This window comes from Asterias rubens, chromosome 7 (genome assembly GCF_902459465.1).
Source record: "Asterias rubens chromosome 7, eAstRub1.3, whole genome shotgun sequence".
Classification (NCBI taxonomy): domain Eukaryota; kingdom Metazoa; phylum Echinodermata; class Asteroidea; order Forcipulatida; family Asteriidae; genus Asterias; species Asterias rubens.
Window position 1 is genome coordinate 9,661,896 of NC_047068.1, and position 24,388 is coordinate 9,686,283.

Here is a 24,388-nt window from a genome sequence, read left to right on the forward strand (position 1 = left end):
ATTTCACTGGAGTCCGTCCACAAGGCAGATGCTGCAGGTCTGAAGGGTGCTGTGGTTTCAGCTTTTGAGAAGAAAGTCAAATGTCAAGACTGGCCAGAAAAACTTGTAGGAATAGCAACAGATGGGGCAGAAGTTCCACACCTCGTTGGAATTAGGTGTTGTGCTCACAGATTAGAATTGTCACTAAAAGATGCAGCTAAAAAATCAAAACTGATATTTTTCTGTCCAACTTGTATAAGTTCTATCACTACTCTGCTCTGAACAAGGATGGTCTCATGGAAGCTGGCAAGGCCCTCAAAATAATTATCCTTCAGCCAGGAAATATCTGGGGCACACGATGGGCACCCCACCGCCACAGAGCATTGCTGGCAGTGAACCGAGATTGGCCAGCTTTGGTCAACCATCTATCTCAAGTTGCAATGGGTACAAATGAAACTGCTGCTAAGGCAAAAGGTATCCATCAGACACTAATATCAGTTCAATTTGTGCTCATGTTGCATGTTGCTGTGAAGTTCTTCAATATTTGTCGTACCATAAGTGAGGTCTTCCAGGACAACAACTCTTCGGAAACTGTTTTCATCACTTTGCAGGCTGCAAAACTCAAGTTAGATTCTGAGCGGTTTGATGCCAAAGGAGTGCTTAAGTCCTTTGTTGAAAAGGAGCTTGTCGTCACAGGGGCTGATGTCAAGTACAGAGGTGAGAGTTTGAAGCTATACTCTGGGAGTTCTAGGGGAAGACAGCACACACTTGAGTCAGCTCTGGAGGAGGTGGAAAAGAGCATCAGCTGCATGGTAACTGCCACCTCAGAGGCACTGAACAAGAGGTTCGACTCATTCAATGAACCTGTGATGAAAGCCTTCGGAGTGTTTGAACCAAACAACTGGCCTGATGATATTGAAATGTTAGCAGATTTTGGAACTGCTGAGATTCAGATCCTCACTAAACACTTCAGTGATCATCTAACTAGGAACGGCTACGACATAACTTCAGTGGATGTTGAATGGACCCAGTTGTTGCTGTCTTGCAGAGAGATGAAAAAGCAACAACCTGGTAGCTGTGTGGCAAGTAGTGAATGGTTTCAAGCATTCTGGCAGAAGGTCCTTCAAAAGTATGATAGCACTAACAGGTTAACCAACATCCTAACTTTAGTAAAGATAATGTTGGTGCTCCCGATCCATTCAGCTGAAGCTGAGCGGGGCTTTTCCTTGATGGGTAGAATTAAAAATACCTGGAGGTCCAGATTGCTCCCAAATATGACCAGCGATCTCATGGCCCTTAAACTTGGAGACGCCACAGTGAAAACATTTGATCCGATGCCCTCCATCAACAGGTGGTGGGCTGACACCAAGCGCACCAGGCGTTTCACAAAGCAGTATAAATCAAGGCAAAATCAGAGTTTTTAGACAAAGTTTTGCAGTCTGTTTCAACACTTTATTGTGATCTTGTTCTTGACAAAGTTTACATTTGTACACATTTCTATTGTTAAATGCCAGTTCATGTATTTCCATGTATCTTATTATTGTTTATGTTTGGTATTAAATTACAGATTGTATCTTGACCATTGCAACACAAGCTTCAGTTTGACAAGTGTCTTCATTTGCTTCAGTTATGTTGTTTGGTTATGAATACTCAATCCTTTGGACTCTAGAGACTTTAAAAGTATGACGAAACTCCTTGGTGTTTAAGTAAATGCCAAGGCAGCCACAGCAGGTTTGAGGCTTTATTTTGTTCTGTGTTATTTATTTGTTTATTTATTTTGTATAATGTTATTGTGACTGAGTGTTAGGCCAAAGGTATCTATTGCTATTTTAATTTTATGGCACTATCGTGTTCTCTGCATGCCCCGCACATGCAAAGTGGATACACCCACACATGGAATAAGCTGTGAAATACTTCCATGTTTGTTCTGTCCATGGCTTGTAACACGGCATTGCCAATTTTATTTTGTTTGGTCCTCAAAAATTGTCATTGAAAAAGAATAAAAAACAGGCTAACTACTTAATGTCTGGTATAATTGACAAGTTAAGCAGCGGTAAAATAATTGCTGCCTAATTAGGGCCTATGTTTATTCCAAAAAGGAGACCTATTTGGGGATATTGCCATTATTTTCATTTTTTTTTTTTTTTCTCAAAAATAATTTAAAATCTTCTCATTCTCCATTTTAATTTTGTCGTTGTCTTCTTTTGCATTTCAGGTAATGATGAGCAGGACGTCATAGAAAATGTTGCTGACATCCTCCCACCCCTGCCAGACCCGGACCCTGGCCATGGTGATGAACCATTTCAATGTAGTTGCAAGCATTTTGCTGGAGCACCATGTTCATCCATGTTTGAACCCGGGGACCTTCAGTTCATCATAGACAACTGCCTTGAGATGGACCGCACGGAATTGGACATTACCATCTTAGCAAAGCTTGCATGTGGAATTCACCTATCGGCGTTAACGCAACGGGCAAAACAAACAGAACCGAAGGAACGCAAGACCCAGCGTACTGACTTCTACCACCAAGGATCAAGAATATGTAGAGACACTTTCAAACATATGCACACGATTGGTCAAGAACGATTGAATAACTTGATCAAGCATTATAAGGTACACCGTGTTACTCCCAGACGACATGGAAATACCAAACGCCAACCAAAGCATGCCTTGAAAGCGAAAGATAATATCTACGCTGCCCATTTTATTATGAACTACGCAGAAACGCATGGAATGCATTTGCCCGGTAGAGTACCAGGTTACTGGAGAACTGATTTAAAACTTTTGCCAACCAACTCCAGTAAACGGAAGGTTTACGATGAATATGCACGTGCAATAACGTCTACTGATCATCGCAAAGTGGCCCTTGTTACATTCCGGAGAATCTGGCGTGAGGTGACCCCCTTTGTTGTGACAATGCGACCCGCGACAGATCTCTGTTGGTTGTGCCAGAAATACCAACAGAGGGTGTCTGTCTCAGCAAACCTTCCAGAGCAGGAGAAAACGCTGCTGTACCAACAGGCTTCGGATCATTTACAACAAGCTGCTACGGAGCGACAATTCTACAGGACGGTATGCGAAGAAGTCGGGCGAACATTACCCGAACACTTGGGACTCGGTCAACATGACCCGTGTAGTTACGATGGGACAGTGCACTACAGCTTGGATTTTGCGCAACAAGTACATTATCCATACAACCCTCGCCAACCAGGACCAGTGTTTTTGAAGACGCCACGTAAATGTGCAGTGTTCGGTGTTGCCTGTGAGGTTTTGCCTAAACAGGTTACATTCCTCATTGATGAATGCGTGCAGACTGGCAAAGGTGGAAATTGTGTCATTAGTTTGCTTCACTACTACTTGGAGAATTACGGGCTTGGAGAAAGTCACATGCATCTCCATGCTGACAATTGCAGTGGGCAGAACAAGAACTCCTACGTCATGTGGTACATGATGTGGCGTGTATTGACCGGCCGCCATGAATCAATCGATATGAGCTTCCTACTTTCCGGTCATACCAAGTTTTCATGCGATTGGTGTTTCGGCCTTTTTAAACGGAACTTCAGAGCAACCAAAGTAGACTGCCTGAATGACATCGTGGCAAGTGTCACCGACTCAAGCCCTGCAGGAATTAATGTGCCGCAGCTGTGTGGAATAGAAGACGGTACAGTGATTGTACCAGCCTACGACTGGGCCACATTTTTTGCCCAGTTCTTCACTAAAGTGAAAGATATCAAGAGCTATCATCATTTTCACTTTGACAGTGAATCATCTGGAGTAACTGTCAGCAAATATTCTGATACTGAGAACACATTCCAGCACCTTCTCGCTGTTGATGCAATCGATCGGAATGCTATGCCACAGGTTATCCAACCAAAAGGTTTAGAACACAAACGTCAACGATACCTCTTCAATGAAATTCGCGAATTTGTTGCAGACGAAAAACAGGATATTGTGTGTCCAGATCCTGGCCCTGCCCCAGTCAGCAGTGATGCGGAGTCAAGCGACACTGAAGAAATTGCTCCTCCACCACCTAAACGAGGACGCGGCAGAGGACGTGGACAAAGAAGAGGTCGCGGACAAACCAATGGTCGCATACATGGACGAGGACGCGCAAACAATCTGTAGACTACACTTTAAGACAAAGATTCATGTTCATTCAGTGTATTTTAATCATTACAGAATACAATTTGCTCATTAAGAAACATGTTAGGCAAAAAAGTAATGTAGTTTGTCTCTGCTTCCTTTAGCTTAAAACCCAAAGCACTTTTAGCCCAACTTTTTTTTCGTGGTGATTTTATTAAGAAGTAAAAAAACTCTTTCAAAAAGCTCAAAAACAAATGCATTAAAATGTCACGTTTAAACCTACCTGTACGTGCCTTGGACTCAGAGACAAACTTTTTCTCCTTTTTGCCCTACCATACTCAGTTTCATCAAATTCACAGCATTGTCAAAATAATGTTGAACACAAAGTAGTAAAATTGAATTTTATACATGTAAAACAAGGCAAATAACACTTGTTGCCCCCACCCCACAGGGCTGAAAAAAAAGTAAATTTCCCGGGAATCCAATTCATAAAATTGATAATTTCACAGGAGAAGTGGCTGCAAAGTAGCAACCACGACCGTGTATGTGGTCGCAGGGGAGGGTTTGGGGAGGGTTGCCCCCCCTCCCAAGCTAAGAAAAATTTAGTTTTCTTTTGATTTTTTTTAAAGTTAAAATATTCTACCTGTATAATTGCTTTGATTTTGGACTGAACTTGCATTTTTCTATTAAAAAAAAAAAAAAAGAGGGTCAGTCAAGTAATGTCAAATAACCCTTTTTTTCACCAGGATGCATCCATAGTTATATGTATGACAAACAAATGTGAATAAAAACACTAGGTGGGTTTTGTAACTCTTAATATTGTGATTGTTCATTTCTTTGTAAATATAAAACTTGCAAAATAATTGATTTTTCATTGCTATTCTGGTACCCTATCGTTAAACAGTTTTCTCAGAACTTCGCATCGCCAATAATTGAAGTTCATTTTAACGTAACTTTTGATGTAGGGGTCCTAGAGACCTGATTTAAAAAGCATTAGAAAGAAGATGATCTCAGCTTTAAGATGATGTAAAGAACTCATTTTTTTATTTTGCCACCATGTGGCGGGTTTTCACAGATCGCATCACATATAGACTTCAATGCTGCTGTTGCCTCGCATCATGCTTCACCTGACTGCAGGAGGGAATGCCAAGTTTAACAATACAACAGAGATTGGCCAACACCTGGGAGAGATAAAAGCTCAGGCACTGTTGGGCCTCCATCCTTTCACTGGCTGCGACACCATCAGCTGCTTTAAATGAAAGGGCAATTCAGGCAAAGATGAAGATAATGATGAAGTCCCTTCTAGTACCAGACATGCCAGACAGCCTTCAGGAGTATCATGGGCACTCAATGACAAACATTATAAAGAACTTAAAAAGTTTGGATGTGAACTGAATGGATGGAAAGAATCAGATCTCAATCCAGTCCAATACAACTGCTTCCGATTTGATCATTTGACAGACACTACTATGCCTCCTAACAAAGACAGCTTGAAACTTCATACAATGAGAGCGAACTACCACCGCGCTTGTGGAATGCGCTACCAACAAGTCTGAGAGAAGCTGCGTCGTTGGCTGCGTTTAAACATGAAATTTGCAACATTTCATACGGTCCGTCGACGTCAACACCCCTGTAAACATCACAACGAACCACCAAGTTGTTGTGTTGGGAACTTTGCAAAAGGGTTGCTGTCCAAAGTATTGTTTCTGGGCGTTGAGTGAACGAAACATTTCACAATGAATGGAAGAATTTTCATTAAAAAAACAGAAAGAGTCAGATATAAATCCAGTCCAATACAACTGCTTCCAGTTTGATCATTTGACTGACACTACCATGCATCCTAACAAAGACAGCTTGAAACTTCTCACAATGAGTGGTACAAACTACCAGGCCAGAATCTACAGATGTGCTTTGCAACAGCACATCAGTGCTCCACTGTAAGACAAGTATAGAAAGGTCACAGGGACAGAGATAGACATGAAGTGGAATGCAATGTCAATTGCTACGGATGCTGTTCAGATGTGCACTGCAAACTGTAAGAAAAGAACCTGCAACAGCAACCTGTGCTCTTGTAAGAAAATCTGGCATCAGCTGTACAGACTTGTGTCACTGCAAAGACTGCTGCAATAGATCAAACTATTGCCGCCGTCTTGGATTTCTCAGTAGAAGAAGTGCTGGTTTTTTCTTGAAGACAACTGTAATTTGCTATTTCTTTTTATTTGTATAGTTTAGTTCGAGAAATCTATAGTGACCCATGAAATTATTCTGCGGTGCAACACACGAAACCTGCAAAAGTTCACAATTGACTTGCTCTCGTGTCTTTTCACCGATGAGTATATGGCAAGCCATTCACTGACTGGTAGAAAGGGGGTTAGTCAAGAAGACACAAAAAAGAAGACTGCCCTGGAGGGAGATGTAGTTCAGGATTGCACAGTTCTGTTAAGATCATTGATAGTGAGAAAATGTAATTTGTTTTTCTTTGCAGCTATATTCTTAAAGGAAATGCATCTAGACGGTCGGGTAACAATTTTTAAAAAATAGAATTCTTTAAGGCAGTATGAATCTTTCTGACCTTGATAAAAGAAGGACATGAACAGAGTAAGAACTGGATATTTTTCTTGGTGAAAAAAGAGGCACATGAATCCAAAGTGACGTTTTCTGATTCCGATTTTGAATTCGGATTGGAAGACGAATTGGACTTGGAATTGTACAAGAAGCAGATGTAGACACCGTGTCCAACTTTAACATGTCCTTCAGTCTGTCGACGACTACACCCCTTAAAAAAAACGCGAAGAACCACCAAGTTATCACCGTTGGAGACTTTGCAGAAGGGTTGCTGTACAAAGTATTGTTTACAGGCGTTGAGTGAACGCACCATTTCACAATGTGTGGGTCAGACAGAGGAACTTTATCATTGAACAATCCATAACCATGCCAAGGAAGAATGGAAAACTAACCCAGTTCTAAATATTTGTGGGAATTCGGTCTGTGAAAAGGCTTGGTGTGTTTCAAGTATTTCTGTTTAAAAATTGCATTTCAATAAGTGCAACAATTTGGTATAGGAGGGGTTCCACAGTTTCAGTCATGACAATTCGGGCAAAGATCACATGCAATCAAAAACGATAAAGGTAATGGGCTGGATGGCAGCTTTTTCCACAGCATCAAGGACTTCATGCCACACAAGAGCATCATAAACCTTGCACCTACCTGGGACAGAAAGCAGGTGTATCAACGCATGGTTGTAGATTTTGAGGTGAGTCACAAAGTGACACATTACCGTAATATATTGTTCACTACAGAGTAGCAACGAATACAAAGTGACATTTTGTGATTCAGATTTTGAACTCAGATTGGAAGAGGCAGCAGACTTTGGACGTGGAATGTACGAGAAGTGAATGTAGACACTGCATCCAACTTCAACATTTCCAACAGCCGTCGACGTCAACACCCATGGAAAAAAGAACGCGAACCACCAAGTTGTTGGGATGGGAACTTTGCAGAAGGGTTGCTGTACAAAGTATTGTTTACGGGCGTGAATGAAACATTTCACAATGTGTGGAAGATTTTTCATCACTAGGTGAGGTCGGTCAGAGGAACTTTATCATTGAACAATCCATAACCATCCCAAAACAGACAAGGAAGAAAGGAAAACCAACTTAGTTTTAAACATTTGTGGCAATTTGGTTGGTGAAAAGGCTTGGTGTATGGCATACTCCGTTTCAAAAACGCGTTTCAATAAGTGCAACAATTTGGTAAATGAGGGGTTCCGGAGTCAAGGCAATTTGGGAAAACAACACATACAATCAAAATGGGTATTCATATTCAACATCAGTTTAACAGCACACACAATTGTGTGGGTTGTCAAACTTTAAGAACAAAGCAGCAAATTCTTGGAAAGATGGCCAACAGTGACCATGAAAGTGATAAAGCTTGCAAGACATTATATCAAGAATGGACCAGTTCAGTTTCAGTTTTATTTCCACTCAATCATTTCAGATGACAAGATATAACATAGAGTAGTAAAGATACACAATAGATTAAGTGGTGGAGGACTCCCAAAAGCAAGCTTGTAGGGTGGACCAGTAAGCATGCTGCTTAGTATATTCGAGGTTACAGGGGAATTGGAAGAATCGGAGGAGCTGAAAGAACAGCAGATTTCAACACCACACGGTGTTACAATTGGGGAAATCTAATTTGGCACCCTCTAGGGGTTATATATAACCAGTCGGACGAAAACGCTTGGTAGCGCATGCCTGGTAGGCAGGGACGCTACAAAACAGAATTTCTCATTATAACTCCCAGACATCAACGCCATAAAATCATTAATCATAACATCCATGTTGACAGTGCCTCTATTCACGCCTCACCATGCGCGCGTAATTTGGGAATTTTTTTTTATAACACTATCCATCGATAAACATGTCAGCAGGATCTGTCAATCAACAATTAATTACTTAAGAACTGTTAATACCATTCGGAAAACCTTATCACGTAAAACTCCTGCACTACTATTCATCCATTCTTTGGTCACTTTTTGCCTGACAATGGTAATTCACTATTATATGGAGTTACTGAACACAAGCTCCACAAAAGCTCTACAAAATGCTGCCGCTTGTGTTTTAACAAAATCTAAAAAACATAATCATATTACACCTATATTGCAGGAACTTCACTGGCTTCCCATTCGACCACGAATTCAATTCAAAATTTTACTTATAGCATTTAAATCTCAAATCGGCTTGACTCCATCTCACATTGCAAATCTTCTTGTACCTTGCGCCCTTGTAAAAAGTATAACACGACAGTTGGAAGAGCTGCAAGTCTTAGTCCCTGCCTTTGTAACTCCTTCATGGTAAGGTTGATTTGTTTACAGTGGAACAAACAGTTTTGAAACAATAGCTGGAGGAATTGCAAGTTGCAGTCTCTTGCACCAACATGTCGCGACGTGGACACCGGGTTGGGGTGCGCCCACTATTCCCGCTAGCACGACTAGCGCAACAACCACAGCGTTCAAAATTAGCGGTCGCCCGGTTGCAAATTTTTTTCCAGAACATTTCGGGCAGTGTACGTGGAGTTTAGCGAGGCTGTGTTGATGACGTCACTGAACCACTCGGTAAAGATAGCGGCGGGTTTACCAAATGTTGAAGTGGGGAAATCACAGTCGATAAGTCAAAATAATCATACAGCAGCAGAACGTATTAACGGTTATGAGAATTAACTACTTTGATTGGTGTTATTTAATAGCTAGATATTAATAAACAACAAATCCGATTTTTGAATATTTTGTTAGCCCTCCCTTGTATTTTTTCTTGAATGAAATTGAATTAAAATGTAGAGCTTCTGGAACGTAATCAAACTTTTGCCCAACACAGGAAAGACGGCAGTGACATGCCTGTTCATGGTGCGGTCTATTAATTGTGATTGAACCCATGTTTTTTTTGTAATTACCTCGGAAAATAATAACAGTAACAATAAAATACATAGATACAGATTAGTTTTAATACAGTTGTAAGAAACACAACAAAAACACCATATAAATACAAAGTTATATTTATCCATCCGCTGGTGTGTGTTTTTATTTACATGCTTGCATGCATGTCGCGTCGCGCCGTCGTCGACTTTCACAGTTATTTATACTACGATTTTTCGTCATTTCAACTCAATTTTGAGCCTTTTTTTGGCATGACCACAAGGAGAGAAAGTTCATAGTGTTTGAATCTCAACTGATGAAGTTGTTTGACAGATGTATTTCCTGTGATGGTTGTTTAGTGACGATGAAGAGCCCCAGGAAAGGAGGGTTGTTAAGGGTTCGGCAGTCATGTGAGTTGTGTGACGACACTACCACCTGGGATAGCCAGCCCTGGTTAAACACTACACCGGCTGGGAACATCCTTCTCTCAGCATCCATCTTGTTTGCAGGTGGAACAGTAGCACAGACTTTTCGTGTGCTTCGACATAAGGGGGTTGCTACCATGACGCAAAGAAACTTCTTCAAACATCAGAAGCAGTTCCTGCTTCCAGCTGTGAATGCAGTAATTGTCAGTAAGCAGACGAGACTGATTATGGAAATCGCAGCAGAGGGGGACAATAACATTATACTGAATGATTGTGCACAACTTACATGACGTTTGCATCGGTTTCCTGGTAAAAAAAAACCAGCGATGTATGATCGCTGTCTGATGTACTAAAATTTACACACAACACATATGCAATGCATGACGCGTTATCTCATGTTTATGTTACCTCCATGGTCACAGTACACAGTCAGTACTGCCTAATACACTAAACATTGTACAGCAACAATCGCGAACAATCGCTTAGACATGAGGATATCAAAACAATTCCTTCCCAGCCGAGCTACAATCACTGCCGACAAAATAACAAAATTGCCTGATACAATGTATTCTGTGGAAAGCGAAAGTGATGATCAAGTGACCTATGATGTTGACACCACACTGAATATGTGATCTTGCTTCATGGGTAAAACAGGAGCGCCATGCAAGCATCAATTTGCAGTTGTCAGTCACTGTCACATAGATTCTTATAACTTTGTTCCCGTGCAATCTCCTGTACTTAGCCAAGAACTTTTTGAACTTGCAACAGGCTGTACACAAGTTCCAGTTGGATTCCATTGAAAAAAAAAGTTAAGGGAAACGCCTGAACCACCTCATCACCAAGAGCAAACTGATCGAAATGTTGAGTTCTTACCACAACCGAAGAGAGGTTCATAAACATGGTTTCCCCACAAACTTTCCAGACATTATAGCTACATGAATTACAATGTGCAATCCCAGAGGTTTGAAGAAGCTTAACCTTAGTCCAGTGGTCTTGTGATAAGTAAATGAGGTTCTAGTGTTGACTTTGAGTCTAGTTAATGTCTTACAATTGTGAGAAAATACAAGTTGTTGTTGCAAACTGCTTACAAACCGCTAGGTTTGAAATGTCTGGCCACTTACTTTCAATTGTGTTGAGTATTTGAAGCAAACATGTGCGTATCAAGGCACACCAAATGACCCCACACTCACTATAGACCTTTATCATGGTGTGGCCATCTTGATTTAACTCCATTCCAACTCATTGTTACCAACCTGAGGCTGGACGAAATAATAGTCTGGTGCCATGTTTGCGCAATGAATGTTAGCATTCATTACTGCTATGGAAACAGGGAACATGACCAAGATAGTGACAGGTGAAAGGTCTATAGCTATTATGGACAAGCTTAAATGCACTGTACACATTTGGTAATTGTCAAAGACCAGTGTTCTCACTTGGTGTATCCCATCTTAAGCATAAAATAACGAGCCTGTGAAAATTTGGGCTGAATCGGTCATTGAAGTTGCGAGAAAATTATGAAAGAATAAACACCCTTGTTGGAAGAATTTGTGTGCTTTCAGAAGAAAATAAAAGACTTCTAGCTAGAAGTCTTTATTTTAGTGAGAAATTACCTCTTTCTCAAAAACTATGTTACTTCAGAGGGAGTCGTTTCCCACAATGTTTTATACTATCAACAGCTCTCCAATGCTCGTTACCAAGTCAGTTTTTAAGTTAACATTTGTTTAGAGTAATTACCAAACGTGTACCTTCCCTTTAAATATACAAACAACAATGACCTCATTACAAAATATACCATTACTCTTTCTCTGAACAAGTGAACCGATACAAAGTCTGCTAAAAATAAACTATAAACTTTACCAAATATACAGACACAAATATCCTTGATTTCAGAGAATTTAAACCTTATGCCATCAACACAGTGATTAGACCAGTGCAATGAATTAACTAACATCTTGCACAAATAGTTTACATGATTATTCATACGGTTTATCGCGATTCAGAACCGCAATACGTTGTGGGTAGGCAGCGGGGTAATTTTGACATGTTCAACGACCGCGATGTATGATGTGATGCTATATCTTTGTGTGGGTTCAACAGCGCCCTCTCTAGATATTTTGCTATACACGATAAACCTTTTAAATCAAGGTACACAATACCTCATTACTTCAGGCATAATTTTTGGTCCTTGACAAAAATTACGAATATTTTATCAGGCACAAGGGTCGACCTACATGAACACAAGGTGTAGGCTTTATTGTATTTTTCAGGCTATTTTCACAATTTTTCTGAAAGGGCCAACAAATTTAAAATCAGAAACAAGTAGGAAGAATGTCAAGCCTGTTAATTTACAGCATTGGCTCCACGACAATCACCCAGGCCTCAAAATAACCCACAGCAATTGACGTGGTGCTCCGTGCGTTTGCTGTGGTACCCTGTGTAAGGTTCCAGTAGAAATTTACATTTTCCTCATAGGATCAGACATGTGAGACTTCCTCTTTTCAGCTTATTTCCTCTTTTTTGGTTTTGATTTTCCTCTTTTTCCTTAACTTACTGTGTACAAAAGTATAGGAAAATTGTATTTTCCTCTTTTTTGCTTGCCTGGTTTTCTCTTTTCCTCTTTTTTGTCATGGCTAGTTACTCACATGCCTGTAGAATAGAGATGTCCCTTACCAGAGGTAAACTGCTGTGCTCCTTCAAGAGGGAAGTTCAAGGTCTAATCACCCATTCCTCTCCATCCTTCATGATTTCTGTTGAGTAGGATCCTTAATTGCCTTGGTCTTGTCACATGTGAATGATACAGTAATAGCATACCTTGTTCCTTTGCTGATTTTCTCTACAAAGTGTGTATTCTCGGAACCAGAGGTAAAGAATGATAGTCTACCTGTAAGGAGAATAGACAACAAATTGAGTCCGCAGCTTGTACCAAGACAACAAACAGACCCACAGTGTAGACCCCTTGTAGAAGCCTTCATCCATCGCTCATGTCAAACAACGGAAACATGCACGTGTGTATGCGCTGCGCACAACTCTCAGCCAATCAAAGGTCCCCATTGACCTTTAAGTGAGGGCGCTGTTTTGGACTTCTCACACCTACGCAAGGGGTCTGTTGTCAGATGTTGTCGAAAGTGTCATGCAATAAGCAAACAATAACAATCCATTATTATTGAAGCTTGAAGCTCTACATGGTGTAGGCAGAACTGTGTTTTAAAATCAGGGAATTAAGTACAACAATCAGGAAGCTAAGTATCGCTTGAAGCTTTGCATGGCGTGGAGAAATAAGAAGAAACTATAAATACATGTAAACAGTAACTTTGCGGGTACAACCATGTGTAAATCTCTTAGGGTGAGTGTTGGCTCTAAAAAGAGCCGTTGGGTCGTTTATTTAGAGTTTCTTCTTAATCAGGGAGCTACTTGGAACTATATTCAACATTCTTGATAAAAAAGTCCGCAAATTGAACCAATGACATCCAGTTTATTAAGACTGAGCTAACTAGCCCTATGTTGTCGGTCTCCTTTGTCAATATCTTTGTTTAGAATGTCAGTCAGACAGAGAGCCATACAACCCTGAACGCCATGAAGCCCAGGGATCACATGCCATTTAGGACACGCCCTGGGAAGGCGTAGCCAGGTCGTCCTGTGGCTGCCATTTCCCAGGTTGTATTGTACGACATTTGTTGATTGTACGCACCTAGCTTAGGTTCCACCGTCATGTTTGTGCTCTTATCAGTGAAGATAAAGCGTCCTCCTTCAAAGTCCGTCCCATAGTCAGCCAGGTACAGTAGTGAAGTGTAGTCAAACGTCTCGTATGTTTCCTAATATATCATTTATCAAGCAGAAAAATTTACATTTTGTAAGTATAGTTATGTTACTTAAAGACACTGGACACTATTGGTAATTTTCAAAGACCAGTCTTCTCACTTGGTGTATCTCAACATATGCATAAAATAACAAACCTGTGAAAATTTGAGCTCAATCGGTCGTCGAAGTTGCGAGCTAATAATGAAAGAAAAAACACCCTTGTCACATGAAGTTGTGTGCTTTCAGATGCTTGATTTCGAGGCCTCAAATTCTAAATCTAGGGTCTCGAAATCAAATTCATGGAAAATAACTTCTTTCTCGAAAACTAGGTTACTTCAGAGGGAGCCGTTTCTCACAATCAACAGCTCCCCATTACTAGTTACCAATTAAGGTTTTATGCTAATAATTTTTTTGAGTAATTACCAATAGTGTCCATTGCCTTTAAAGGCAGTGGACACTACTGGTAATTTCTCAAAATAATTAAAACCCTACTTGGTAACGAGTAATGGAGAGCTGTTGATAGTATAAAACATGGTGAGAAACGGCTCCCTCTTTTTTACCACTACGAGGATTGAATAAAGAATAGAGCCTGGTTGAAAGCCAGGTGATAATCAATATTTTCTTCAAACTGAAAAAGCTTATATTTAATAGTAAGCCCCCTCCCCTAGCGTACATGTAGTGTGAACCTACACCCACATAACATAAATTCAACCATTTTAATCATAGGTACAGATTTTTCCCTTTCAGCCAAACCCCCTGTTCTTTGATCATTGACTTACCAAAGGTTTAACCAGAAATGTTGTTAAATTACAAAAAGTGTAGATCATGGTAATAACTGGTACCTTGTCAACATGTGCATGCCAATATTCATCATGCACTGTCTTAGCTGGTTTACTGGTCATCCGTGAAAAGAACGTCGGATGGGTTAAATACAGCTTGCTTGGTTGGATGCTAAACTCTCTTGCGATGGCTTGCTTGATTTTTTTAGCTACTGAACTGTGGAAAGACAATATAATCATTAGACACTAAACAAGGTACACAAGTGATGAGCAGTGTCTGTGACAAATATTTCAATGTGGCCAGAAGTTTCAGCAGTCATATTTAAGTCCTTTTAACATGAACAATTTAACAGCCATTACTTTTTCAGCAATGGTAGATTTAAACTATGTTAGTCTGTATCATTAAACACCGAGGGTGTCGTGGCTGAGCGGTCTAGTTCACCTGCTGGGTGATTAATGAAGCATGCTGATAACTTACTATTTAATTAATACAAAAATACTTAATGTCTGATGTTTGGACCCTAGCAGAGTCTTTCTTAAAGGCTTTAGCTCTGCTAGGATCGATACGTCAGACCATTAACTATTTGTTACATTTATGCCATCGGTCCATTTGGTTGGTAAGTTGTTTGCAACAGCTAATACTATTTTCTTATGAAATTAAAGTCAACAAAAGATAAGTGCAAAATTCAGTGGGTTTACCTGTAGAGTTTGAAGTCATTATCGTAGAAGATGCTACCTAAACCCTCTGTTTCTAAATACCTGTTCAAGGAAGAAGTCAATGAGAATTTGAATTATACAACACTCTATTAGCATACCCAACCAGAGTTATAAAAAAAAAACAGTTTTGAAACATGTTAAAGGCAGTGGACACTATTGGTAATTACTCGAAATAATTATCATCGCAAAACCTTTCTTTATTACCAGTAATGGGAAGAGGTTTATAGTATAAAACATTGTGAGAAACAGCTCCCTCTGAAGTGACGTAGTTTTCAAGAAAGAAGTAATTTTCCACGAATTTGATTTCAAGACCTCAAATTAACTTGAGGTCTCGAAATCAAGCATCAGAAAGCACACAACTTTGTGTGACAAGGGTGTTTTTTCATTTCTTTCATTATTATCTCGCAACTTCCACAACCGATTGAGCTCAAATTTTCACAGGTTGATATTTTATGCATTAGTTGAGATACACCAAGTGAGAAGACTGGTCTTTGACAATTACCAATAGTGTCCACTGTCTTTAATTAAAATGCAAACGCAAACAAAAAAACTAAATAGTTGACATTAAGCATGTAGGAAAGCTTACCGTAAAAAGTCTACAATCATTTTCAGTTTGAATTGTGATCATGATAATTAAAATTACCACCAGACCGGTTTATTCCTAAGCTTGTTTACACTAAAAACCTTTAGTTGTAAGTTACTATTTTACTCACTTATAAATATTGATAAAAGAGTCGCCTTTAGAAAGTGCACCCGAGTGCAGATCAAGAATAGACGCCTGAAAATAATCACAAGAAAATATAGTTAGCTGTTGGGAACTGCTTCAACTGTTGATGCTCAGACATTTCTACCCTAGCAGAGTTATTCTCCAAGGTTCAATGAGAGAAAGACTTAGCCTGAACATCTGACGTCACACTTTGAGGCTTGTGAAAAACGCCAGAGACCGGCATCAAAACCGGCGTGTAGTTTAACCTTGACCTCAGTCATTTCACATTTCTATTGCGGACTTGAGAGCAGTTAACTTTTAGGGCAGCTAGCTCATGTCACTGCAAGTTTATCAAAATGATATCATTGTATCCAATGGAATCACTGGATCTAGTGGCAGGGACCCGTCTTAAACCATACAGATAAAGACAGGGGCCAAGTCTAAGAAAGACTCTGCTAGGCCAATTCAGCACTGTGCGCAATTTCATGGCACTGCTTACCACCAAATTCTGCGTTGAAGGTCACTGTCTCCACTCACCATAATGGCATCAATACTGTATTGGCCTCAAGGCCTGTCATCTTTTTCCAAAAAGAGACTTTTCAAATCTAGGTGGCAGCAGACTTACCAGGTAAATTTTCAGTTGTTACGTAGATCTGGGCATGCGCACATAACCAAGAACAATGGATTTACCTGGTAGGTCTGCTGCCACCTAGAGTCCCTTAGGACCCCCTCCCATCTGTTGGTCTGCGGGTGGATCGATGATCGGCCATTACATGGCGAATTTTGCATCGAAAAACATGACCAGTTTTAAGAAAACCATTTAAGCAACAATATGTACAGTGTCTAGTATGGCTACTACTTACCCCACCATTTGAGCCTCCTAATTTCAGTCCATTTATTGCAACTCTGTAAAGAGAAATGGATCAAAACAATTGTAATATATTCACTTTACTCCATAGAGTGGTTTTCATGGGGTCCTCATGGTAACTAAAACTGTTACTCGACCAACCCTAATTTAACACTGCAACACTGATTTATTTTTAAATAACAAAACGAAACCAAACCAAGATTCGTCCACAATAACACAGACATGGTGCGTTCCTCGAGTTACTGCAAACCTTTCGTATTTAAAATTCTTGGGTGAAAAATGAACTCTTTCTCGAAAACTAGTTATTCACAAGGGGGGGGGGGTCATTTCTAAAAATGTCTGATTATATCCATAGCTCCTATGGTAGGTGTTACCATAGAGCAAGCACAGCTGTAGAACTAGAAGCCATAGAGTTCTAACATCTACAAGATAAAGATATTAGCTTTAGACTTACTGTCTTAGTTGTCTTGCCTCAGTCTTTGATATAAGTCCATCCATGACAACTCTGCCACATTGCGTTGGCGCACAACCTGCAAATATTGATGGGGAGAGAGGATAATTCTTAATTTGAAAGTAGCTGTATCTGTGTTAAAGGCAATGGACACTATTCTCAAAATAATTGTTAGCATAAAAACTTACTTTTTGACAAGCAATGGAGAGCTGTTGAATTTTACACATTGTGAGAAACGGCTTCCTCTTAAGTAATGTACTGTTTGAGAAAGTAATTTTCTGCTATAATAGTTTAAATTGATTTTGAGCCTCAGAATTAGAATTTGAGGTCCTAAAATCAAGCATCTGTAGGCACACAACTTCTTGTGACAAGGGTTCAAATTGTCACCGGTTTATTATTTAGAGCATGTTGAGATACACCAAATGAGAAGACTGGTCTTTGGCAATTACAAAAGGTGTCCAGTGTCTTCTATTTTAGTTCAACTGTGTGAGATCATGTAGGTAATATGGTGAGACTGATTTAAGTGTGTGCCAACACCACCACACACCAAGCAATGCAAGGTCATTACGCTAAAGGAATGTGCATGTGGTGTACATGTGGTGTGAAAGTGGGACCTTGACACAATGGACCGATCCGGCCTATCAATCAAACTGTGCGCGTTCACCCATTTGACCAATCACAGCAATGATTGTGGTCAGACAAACCCGGTCATGCGTGCGCGTATATTTGGCACGCGTGGCAGAATCATGCAGAATGTCATCGGGAGTGTTCGTACACGTGTCTTGCTCACGTGCGCCGTGGGCGGAGCTTAGTAGAAAGCCGGAACGGTCCATTGCAAACAGGAGACTTGCTAGAGCATGGCTAGAAGGTGTTAGAAAACAGTTGCAAAAATAAAGATACATGGTCCAATATAACGAATGCAAGAAACAACAGTAATTCAAGTAAATCAACAGTTCACCACAACATATGCATCAAACCAAACTTTCCTATATAGTTTGTGAGATTTTCCAATAAAGATGCCCCTTGTGGCCAAATATTGATTTATTGGCCTCAACAAAATAATAGACATTATAATGGTGTAAAATAAAATTAAAACTTTGAAGAATTTGAAAATTACCCTTGAATTTCTTTAAGTCGTTTTTAAAATCTGAGGAGCAAGTGACATTGAAACGACGTAGAGGAATGGAATCTAACTGTTTAGCAAATTCCGTGAAATCTTCTTTCTTGGAATACCAACTGACGACACCCATGAAGAGGAAGATAGCGATCATACGAATGGCCAACGATTTGAAGGTTACTCTATGACTGGGCAGATTCTCATTCCTGTGATAAATATACAAGAGCAGGACAAGAAAGATACATTCAATCAGTAGAAGTGAGTTAGCAGTAATATTTCGTTAAAGACATTGGACATTATTGGTAATTGTCAAAGACTAGTCTTCACAGTTGGTGTATCTCAACATATGCATAAACAACCCTGTGAAAATTTTAGCTCAATTGGTCGTCGAAGTTGCAAGATACTAAGGAAAGAAAAAACACCCTTCGCACGAAGTTGTGTGCTTTTAGATGCTTGATTTAGAGACCTCAAATTTGAAATCTGAGGTCTCAAAATCAAATTCGTTGAAAATTACTTCTATCTCGAAAACTACGTCACTTCAGAGGGAGTTTTTTCGTACAATGTTTTATACTATCAACCTCTCCCCATTTCTCATAAATTTAAGAAAGGTTTTATGACAGTAATTATTTTGAGTAGTTACCAATAGTGTCCACTGCCTTTAGTCTCTGGTAATTTGTAAGTAACTGTTCTCCTCCCTGTAGGAGTGTACAGTACGTCTCCCTCTCAGTCTTTCTGTGTAAGATTTAGGCAATTTAATATAGTAATGTAATGTTTTACTCCAAATTTGTAACTAGTAACTGTTATATAGGATTTGAGGCATTGCATGGTGAGGTATCAATGTATATTTGGTTTGCTGTAACACCATGTGTGTATCTACTTGCCAGGTAGAGTTGTTCTTAAATCTTAGGGAACTGTCTTGCTTTATTCTACTGCCGTGGAGTAGATAATCAGAGGTTCGGGAGACTTCTCAGTTCTGAAAAGAACTGTCCTGCTTTTGAACTATTACTAGGGCGGATGTATAGAAATTAGACTGGACTACTACTTTAGCTTATAGGATCGTAATTAACTGTACTGCCGCGGAGTTAGTTCTGAAATTGGTCTCAACGTTTCGACTAGCTTGCTCTAGTCATCGTCAGGAGACTTAAGAGGTAAGAGAAGAGTGGGCTTATTTATAGGGGTTCAGTGGATCCACTGCAGGTCAATCAATGCTCTGATTGGTTGTGTGGTTGGGGGGCTCAGGGCTATTGTTAGGGTTGGCCATTGTGTGAGAAACCTCTCGGATGTAGTGAGGCGTGTCAGTAGGTTGGGGGTTGTTAGAGGAGGGTGGTAGGATAGTATGCCAAATGCTGCTGATGAAATGGCCGATATCTTGTGGCACAGTGTCGTGTCTGTATATTTCGATAGCTTCCCTTATGCGCCTTGTAACTGTTCATGTAATTCTGCTGCTGGCAGCGAATTGAATAGAATTTTAATAAACCATTGAATAAACTATTGAATGACTACATAAGTATTTTTCTGCAAGAGAATGTTCTTTCATTTAGACTGATTAAATAAGCGTGTAAATGGGGAAAGGATTCCATAGGCCTCGTAAATTAGTATTAAGAATCTGAAAAATGCTATAATAAGATTTAATTAAATAATTATTAAACAAAATAAACCACAGAAAATTTATAAGACCTTGCCACCAACAAAATCGAAAAGGAGGTGAGGGAGTCCAGCCATTGCATTTCTACCTCCACGATTACTGGCACAGTCAGACAATAGTTATCTTTAGTGCGGGTCTGTTCTGTGTAGACTTTTGAATAACTGGAATCGGACAACGAATTCCCCAACCAACAGCCACAACTTTAATAAAAAAAACAATACACTTACAATTCTTGCTTCCCTTCCTTGTTACCATTGTCAGACTCAGCAGTTCGACTTGCCTCCGAAGGAACAGGTTTTCTCTTACGAGGTGCCATTGAAATTAATGTTACTTTTGAACAATGCACATCAGAGATTCTTGAATTTAGCCTTGAGAATGGGATCTGAGACACATTTATTGAGGGTGGTGAGATGCCAAAACAACAGCTACCTCGTACCTACCACACGAATACCACCAGCACTTTGCAAACACACACACGCCGCCCAAAGTTACCAGTAATAGCCCCCTCTGTTGGCCGCACTCGAAGTCGGTGACATCGTCTTGGTTTTGCAGAAAAGAATCATGTAGGAAGACATATTCTTCCTTCATGGTTGAATAGTCTGAAAAAGGATAGAGCTTGTCATCAACCAGAAGTTGATTATAGTAAATTCCTGGAACCATTTTCTTCATCTTCTTTTTTTTAGATATTCGTTCATCTGGAATGAGATTAAAGCAGCGCTATGATCTAGATGGAATGGCGCTATCCTGGATATTATTGCTTAGGGTCAAAACTTTTGGAGGCACAAGTGGTGTCCAATATGTTTCTACATGGTGCACTTTATTGTTGCCTTTAAAAAAAAAAACAGTGCCAGTTGACTTAGGCCTTTCTTTCTCGGATTAATGTTTGTTTAAGTGTAAATAAATACCTGTCTCTAACAATGTTCCATATTATCAACAACTAGCCCCCCCCCCCCCCCAGTGCTCTTCATCCAATCCAAGTTATTTTTATGGTCATTATCTTGTGGAGTACTCTCTGCCTTTAAAATGAACGATTTGAACATTTTTTTAGGAGTTGAAATCGGAGTTTAAATTGGAGTTGGAGTCAAGAGTTTAAATCGGAGTTGGAGTTGAATTGAGGCAGAATGAGCTAGGCAGAATTGAGACAAAGTTTTTGAGTTCATTTATTAATTTCAGAAGAATTATTCAGTGTACAGATTCCAGAAATGGGGCAGTTTCCCCAGCTGTTGTAAATAAATGTAAAATAATTGTAAGTCTTGTCGAAGAGACTTTCATTCTAGAGTTAGTAAATTGTCGTTCAAGTCACGATTTCACAGGGTTAACTGTGACAATAACTCAAAAAAATTGTTACCATAAAAACTCACTTGGTAATGAGCGGCTGTTGATAGTATAAAACAGTGTGAGAAACAGCTTCATCTGAAGTAACGTCGTTTTTGAGAAAGTGGTAATTTCTTACTTGTATAATAAAAGGCTTCAGGCTTGAATCTTTCATTATGTTTTTAGGCATCTGAAAGTACATAAATTTGTGCAACAATGGTTTTTTCTCGGTTTGTTAGTCTCTTGCAACTTGGATGACCAGTTACTATATTATGTACCAATTGAGAGTACTGGTCATTGACAATATTACCAGAGGTGAATAGTGCCTTTTAAAATGACAACCCTAGCCTTTCCACACTTGCAATAAAGAGCTAGACTTCCATCCTGCCAGCCTGAGTTATATAAAAGTGAGCATAGCCATTTATTGTTGATACTTATCAGAATTTCAGTATCCATAGTTACTCATTAATAACTAAAAATCAGTTATTAATTATTCATTGTCCCTCAGACAATTAATCATCTTCATTGGAGATAATATGCCAATATCATTAATCTCTAACATTTTACACAAACTTATAAGGCAATTTTTCTTGTGTACAATTTGCATTGTTTATACATACACATTTAGAGGAGGAACACAATCACAGAAATGTGGTCTGTTTTGTTGGGAATGCGAAAAAAGCAATTTAAGATTAAAGCCAGGAAATCATTATGCTGATCCAATCAAACAGCTAAACCAAATCTGATAATGGAATATAATATACTTATTAATATCATTAAAAACTCAAGTACAATCAATCTGATGGTCATACTTTGTGTAACTATCAACAGATTCGTTTTTTATACAACTTTTGGCAGATACCTCCCAAAATACAACCAATGAACTACTTTCGGTGTTATATTATTACAAACTATACTGAGGTGATGTCTCAACCCTATTATTCCATACACTGGAAGGGTGCAATTTCTCACAAGTTCCCTTATAGCTAGTAGAGAGGAACATCAGCACAATGAAATTTGTTATCCATTTTTTTAGGTAGACAAAAGAAACTGACTTGCTGCGGCTTCTGAATGGCACCCCTAGCCAGAGGTATTGACAAAAGATTAAGAGCCATCAAAGGCTGGCATAAAAATAACCCACAGCACCCACTGCAATTGCCATGGTGCCCTTACCAGAGGGAAATTTAAGCGCCCCTTCAAGAGATAAGTCCAAGGCCTGAATCGGACTTGAGTAGACATCTCAGTATGAAGAGATCAATGCATGTACATCCTGAGGTTTTAGGGGTGGGTTTCACAAAGGGTAAGGACTATAGGCCTAACTTAAGACTAGTCCTAAGAGATATTGAAAACTTAAGGGTAGTCCCGAGTTACATGTAGGGCAAGTAACTTATCCTAACTCGAGATAAGACATAGTCTTAACTCTTTGTGAAATCCACCCCAGATTCATATCTACTCCAGTCAATTAATTGTCTTTGTTTGCCAAAAAATTGCATCGACTTTAACAAATCAGTTTTTCTTGCAGTTTATTGTACTTGAAATGTGTCATCATATACAACATCCATGTGCAAATGATTTTGCAGTTGGCCGACCAGTTAAATAATAATATATATAATTTAGTTACTAACTAACTACAAGCCAAGAGAGAAATATATATAACATAAAATGTCAATATTGTGTTCCCTGCATAATAAGATAAAATACTGTTGACACCATATCTAGAATTGAATACATTATTTAAGCCTCTCATGTACACATAAATTGATCACATGAAACTGTGATATAAACTTGGTCATTGGGTTTACAAATGGCCATGTGAAGTTTATGTTGCATGTACACCACAAAATACACAAACCATAAATTGTTTTGGTGGAACTTAGTGGCATGTGTACCATTGATGTAGGAATATTTTTCATATGCCCGTTTCTAAATTAAACTTACTGCATTTTCTGTTAGAAGAAGTGCCACTTCATTTTCACTTCAACTTTCTTACTTAGTCTTTTTTCGCTGATGACAATTAATTACAGTTCCATGTAACCGGTCAGAACCAGCATGACACGGGTGAAATTTCTTACAAACTGTATAAGGCAATTTATTTATTTTTTTTTAATCGTTTAGTTGTTTTAATCCCATGTAAATTCTCTGTGAAAATTTCGTTTTAAAAGGTAGTAGCATTTTAGAGATATCACCAAAAAATCTGGAAGAAAAACGCGATTGAAATACACAATCTTAAAAACGTTCATCTCTGATTAAATTTTGTTTAAACCCCTTTCTCAAAAACCCAGTTTCTTTGCTTCTTACAAAGTAAGTTTTGATGGTCATTTATTTTTAAGGTAATTACAAAAAGTATACCCTCCCTTTAACCAGAGAACTAAATAATGTTCATATATGACCCCCAAAAAATTGCGCATGCAAAAGTGCATTATTTTAGTGCATTATTTTGACAGTACGTGTGGGCGTCCACACTGGGGATTGCATTGCTGTATCAATCATCTGCTTACAAGTTAGCATGCCAAGAATAACTCTGTTAAGCAGATAATATCTGCTTACAGTTTTTGTGAAACTGGGCTCAGGGACCAGTTTCTTAGAGCTGCTTATATAAAGCACAGAAACTAGCTAAGCACAACAAAATGATGCTAACTAGAATAAGGTTACCAGCCAAAATGCCATTTGACATGTACTATCTGTGTCTGATATCCATGCTCATTTCTGCTTAGCAGACTCAGTGCTTAAAGATGCTATGTCAGATTTTTGGCCCCAAACATTCAAAAATAGATTTTTTTGAGTGAATGGTATTTCAAAGATTATCAACCGCTCTAACGAAAAAAAAATTAACTTTCACTTTTAACGGTCAGGAACCATGAACAAAAATTTAAAACGTTTCTTATAAAACACATACGAATTGGTCACGTGATATATTGTCGGGATCCCGACAAAAACTAATTTTGAGCACTTTATTTCACTGCTACTAATAATTGGCGGACTTATTCGAGCAATGGCTCAAATGAAAGCTTGTAAATTTTTGGGTCAAATCGGCCAAAAATCTGACATAGCATCTTTAAGTAGCTCTATGAAATTGGGCCTAGGTTATCAATATAA

The 24,388-nt window shown here is 39.2% G+C and overlaps 3 protein-coding genes across 3 annotated transcripts; 2 read left to right on the forward strand and 1 right to left on the reverse strand.

The window, feature by feature from the left end:
* The first annotated feature begins 193 nt into the window (after nt 1–193).
* LOC117292629 (zinc finger protein 862-like) lies at nt 194–1,415 on the forward strand. The gene has a single exon (XM_033774752.1). It carries the CDS (start codon nt 276–278, stop codon nt 1,401–1,403), a length of 1,128 nt encoding a protein of 375 aa, XP_033630643.1. The 5' UTR covers nt 194–275; the 3' UTR covers nt 1,404–1,415.
* Nucleotides 1,416–2,304: 889 nt separating this feature from the next.
* LOC117292628 lies at nt 2,305–4,164 on the forward strand. The gene has a single exon (XM_033774751.1). The coding sequence runs from the start codon at nt 2,326–2,328 to the stop codon at nt 4,102–4,104; it is 1,779 nt and encodes a 592-aa protein (XP_033630642.1). The 5' UTR covers nt 2,305–2,325; the 3' UTR covers nt 4,105–4,164.
* An 8,325-nt stretch (nt 4,165–12,489) lies between these two features.
* Nucleotides 12,490–20,408, reverse strand: LOC117292630 (2-oxoglutarate and iron-dependent oxygenase domain-containing protein 3-like). The gene is made up of 9 exons (XM_033774754.1): nt 20,206–20,408; nt 18,334–18,539; nt 17,220–17,295; nt 16,761–16,803; nt 15,905–15,969; nt 15,174–15,233; nt 14,538–14,691; nt 13,586–13,709; nt 12,490–12,778 (listed from the first exon to the last, which is right to left on the reverse strand). Exons 1-9 carry the CDS (start codon nt 20,292–20,294, stop codon nt 12,636–12,638), a joined length of 960 nt encoding a protein of 319 aa, XP_033630645.1. The 5' UTR covers nt 20,295–20,408; the 3' UTR covers nt 12,490–12,635.
* Between the last annotated feature and the right edge of the window lie 3,980 nt (nt 20,409–24,388).

Coding starts and splice junctions, on each gene's coding strand:
- LOC117292629 (XM_033774752.1), top strand. CDS start 276: ATGGAAGCTGGCAAGGCCCTCAAAATAATTATCCTTCAGCCAGGAAAT.
- LOC117292628 (XM_033774751.1), top strand. CDS start 2,326: ATGTTTGAACCCGGGGACCTTCAGTTCATCATAGACAACTGCCTTGAG.
- LOC117292630 (XM_033774754.1), bottom strand. CDS start 20,294: ATGGCACCTCGTAAGAGAAAACCTGTTCCTTCGGAGGCAAGTCGAACT. Junction 18,540..20,205: donor AAGGAAGGGAAGCAAGAATT/GTAAGTGTATTG, acceptor TATTTATCACAG/GAATGAGAATCTGCCCAGTC. Junction 13,710..14,537: donor GGCATGCACATGTTGACAAG/GTACCAGTTATT, acceptor ATGATATATTAG/GAAACATACGAGACGTTTGA.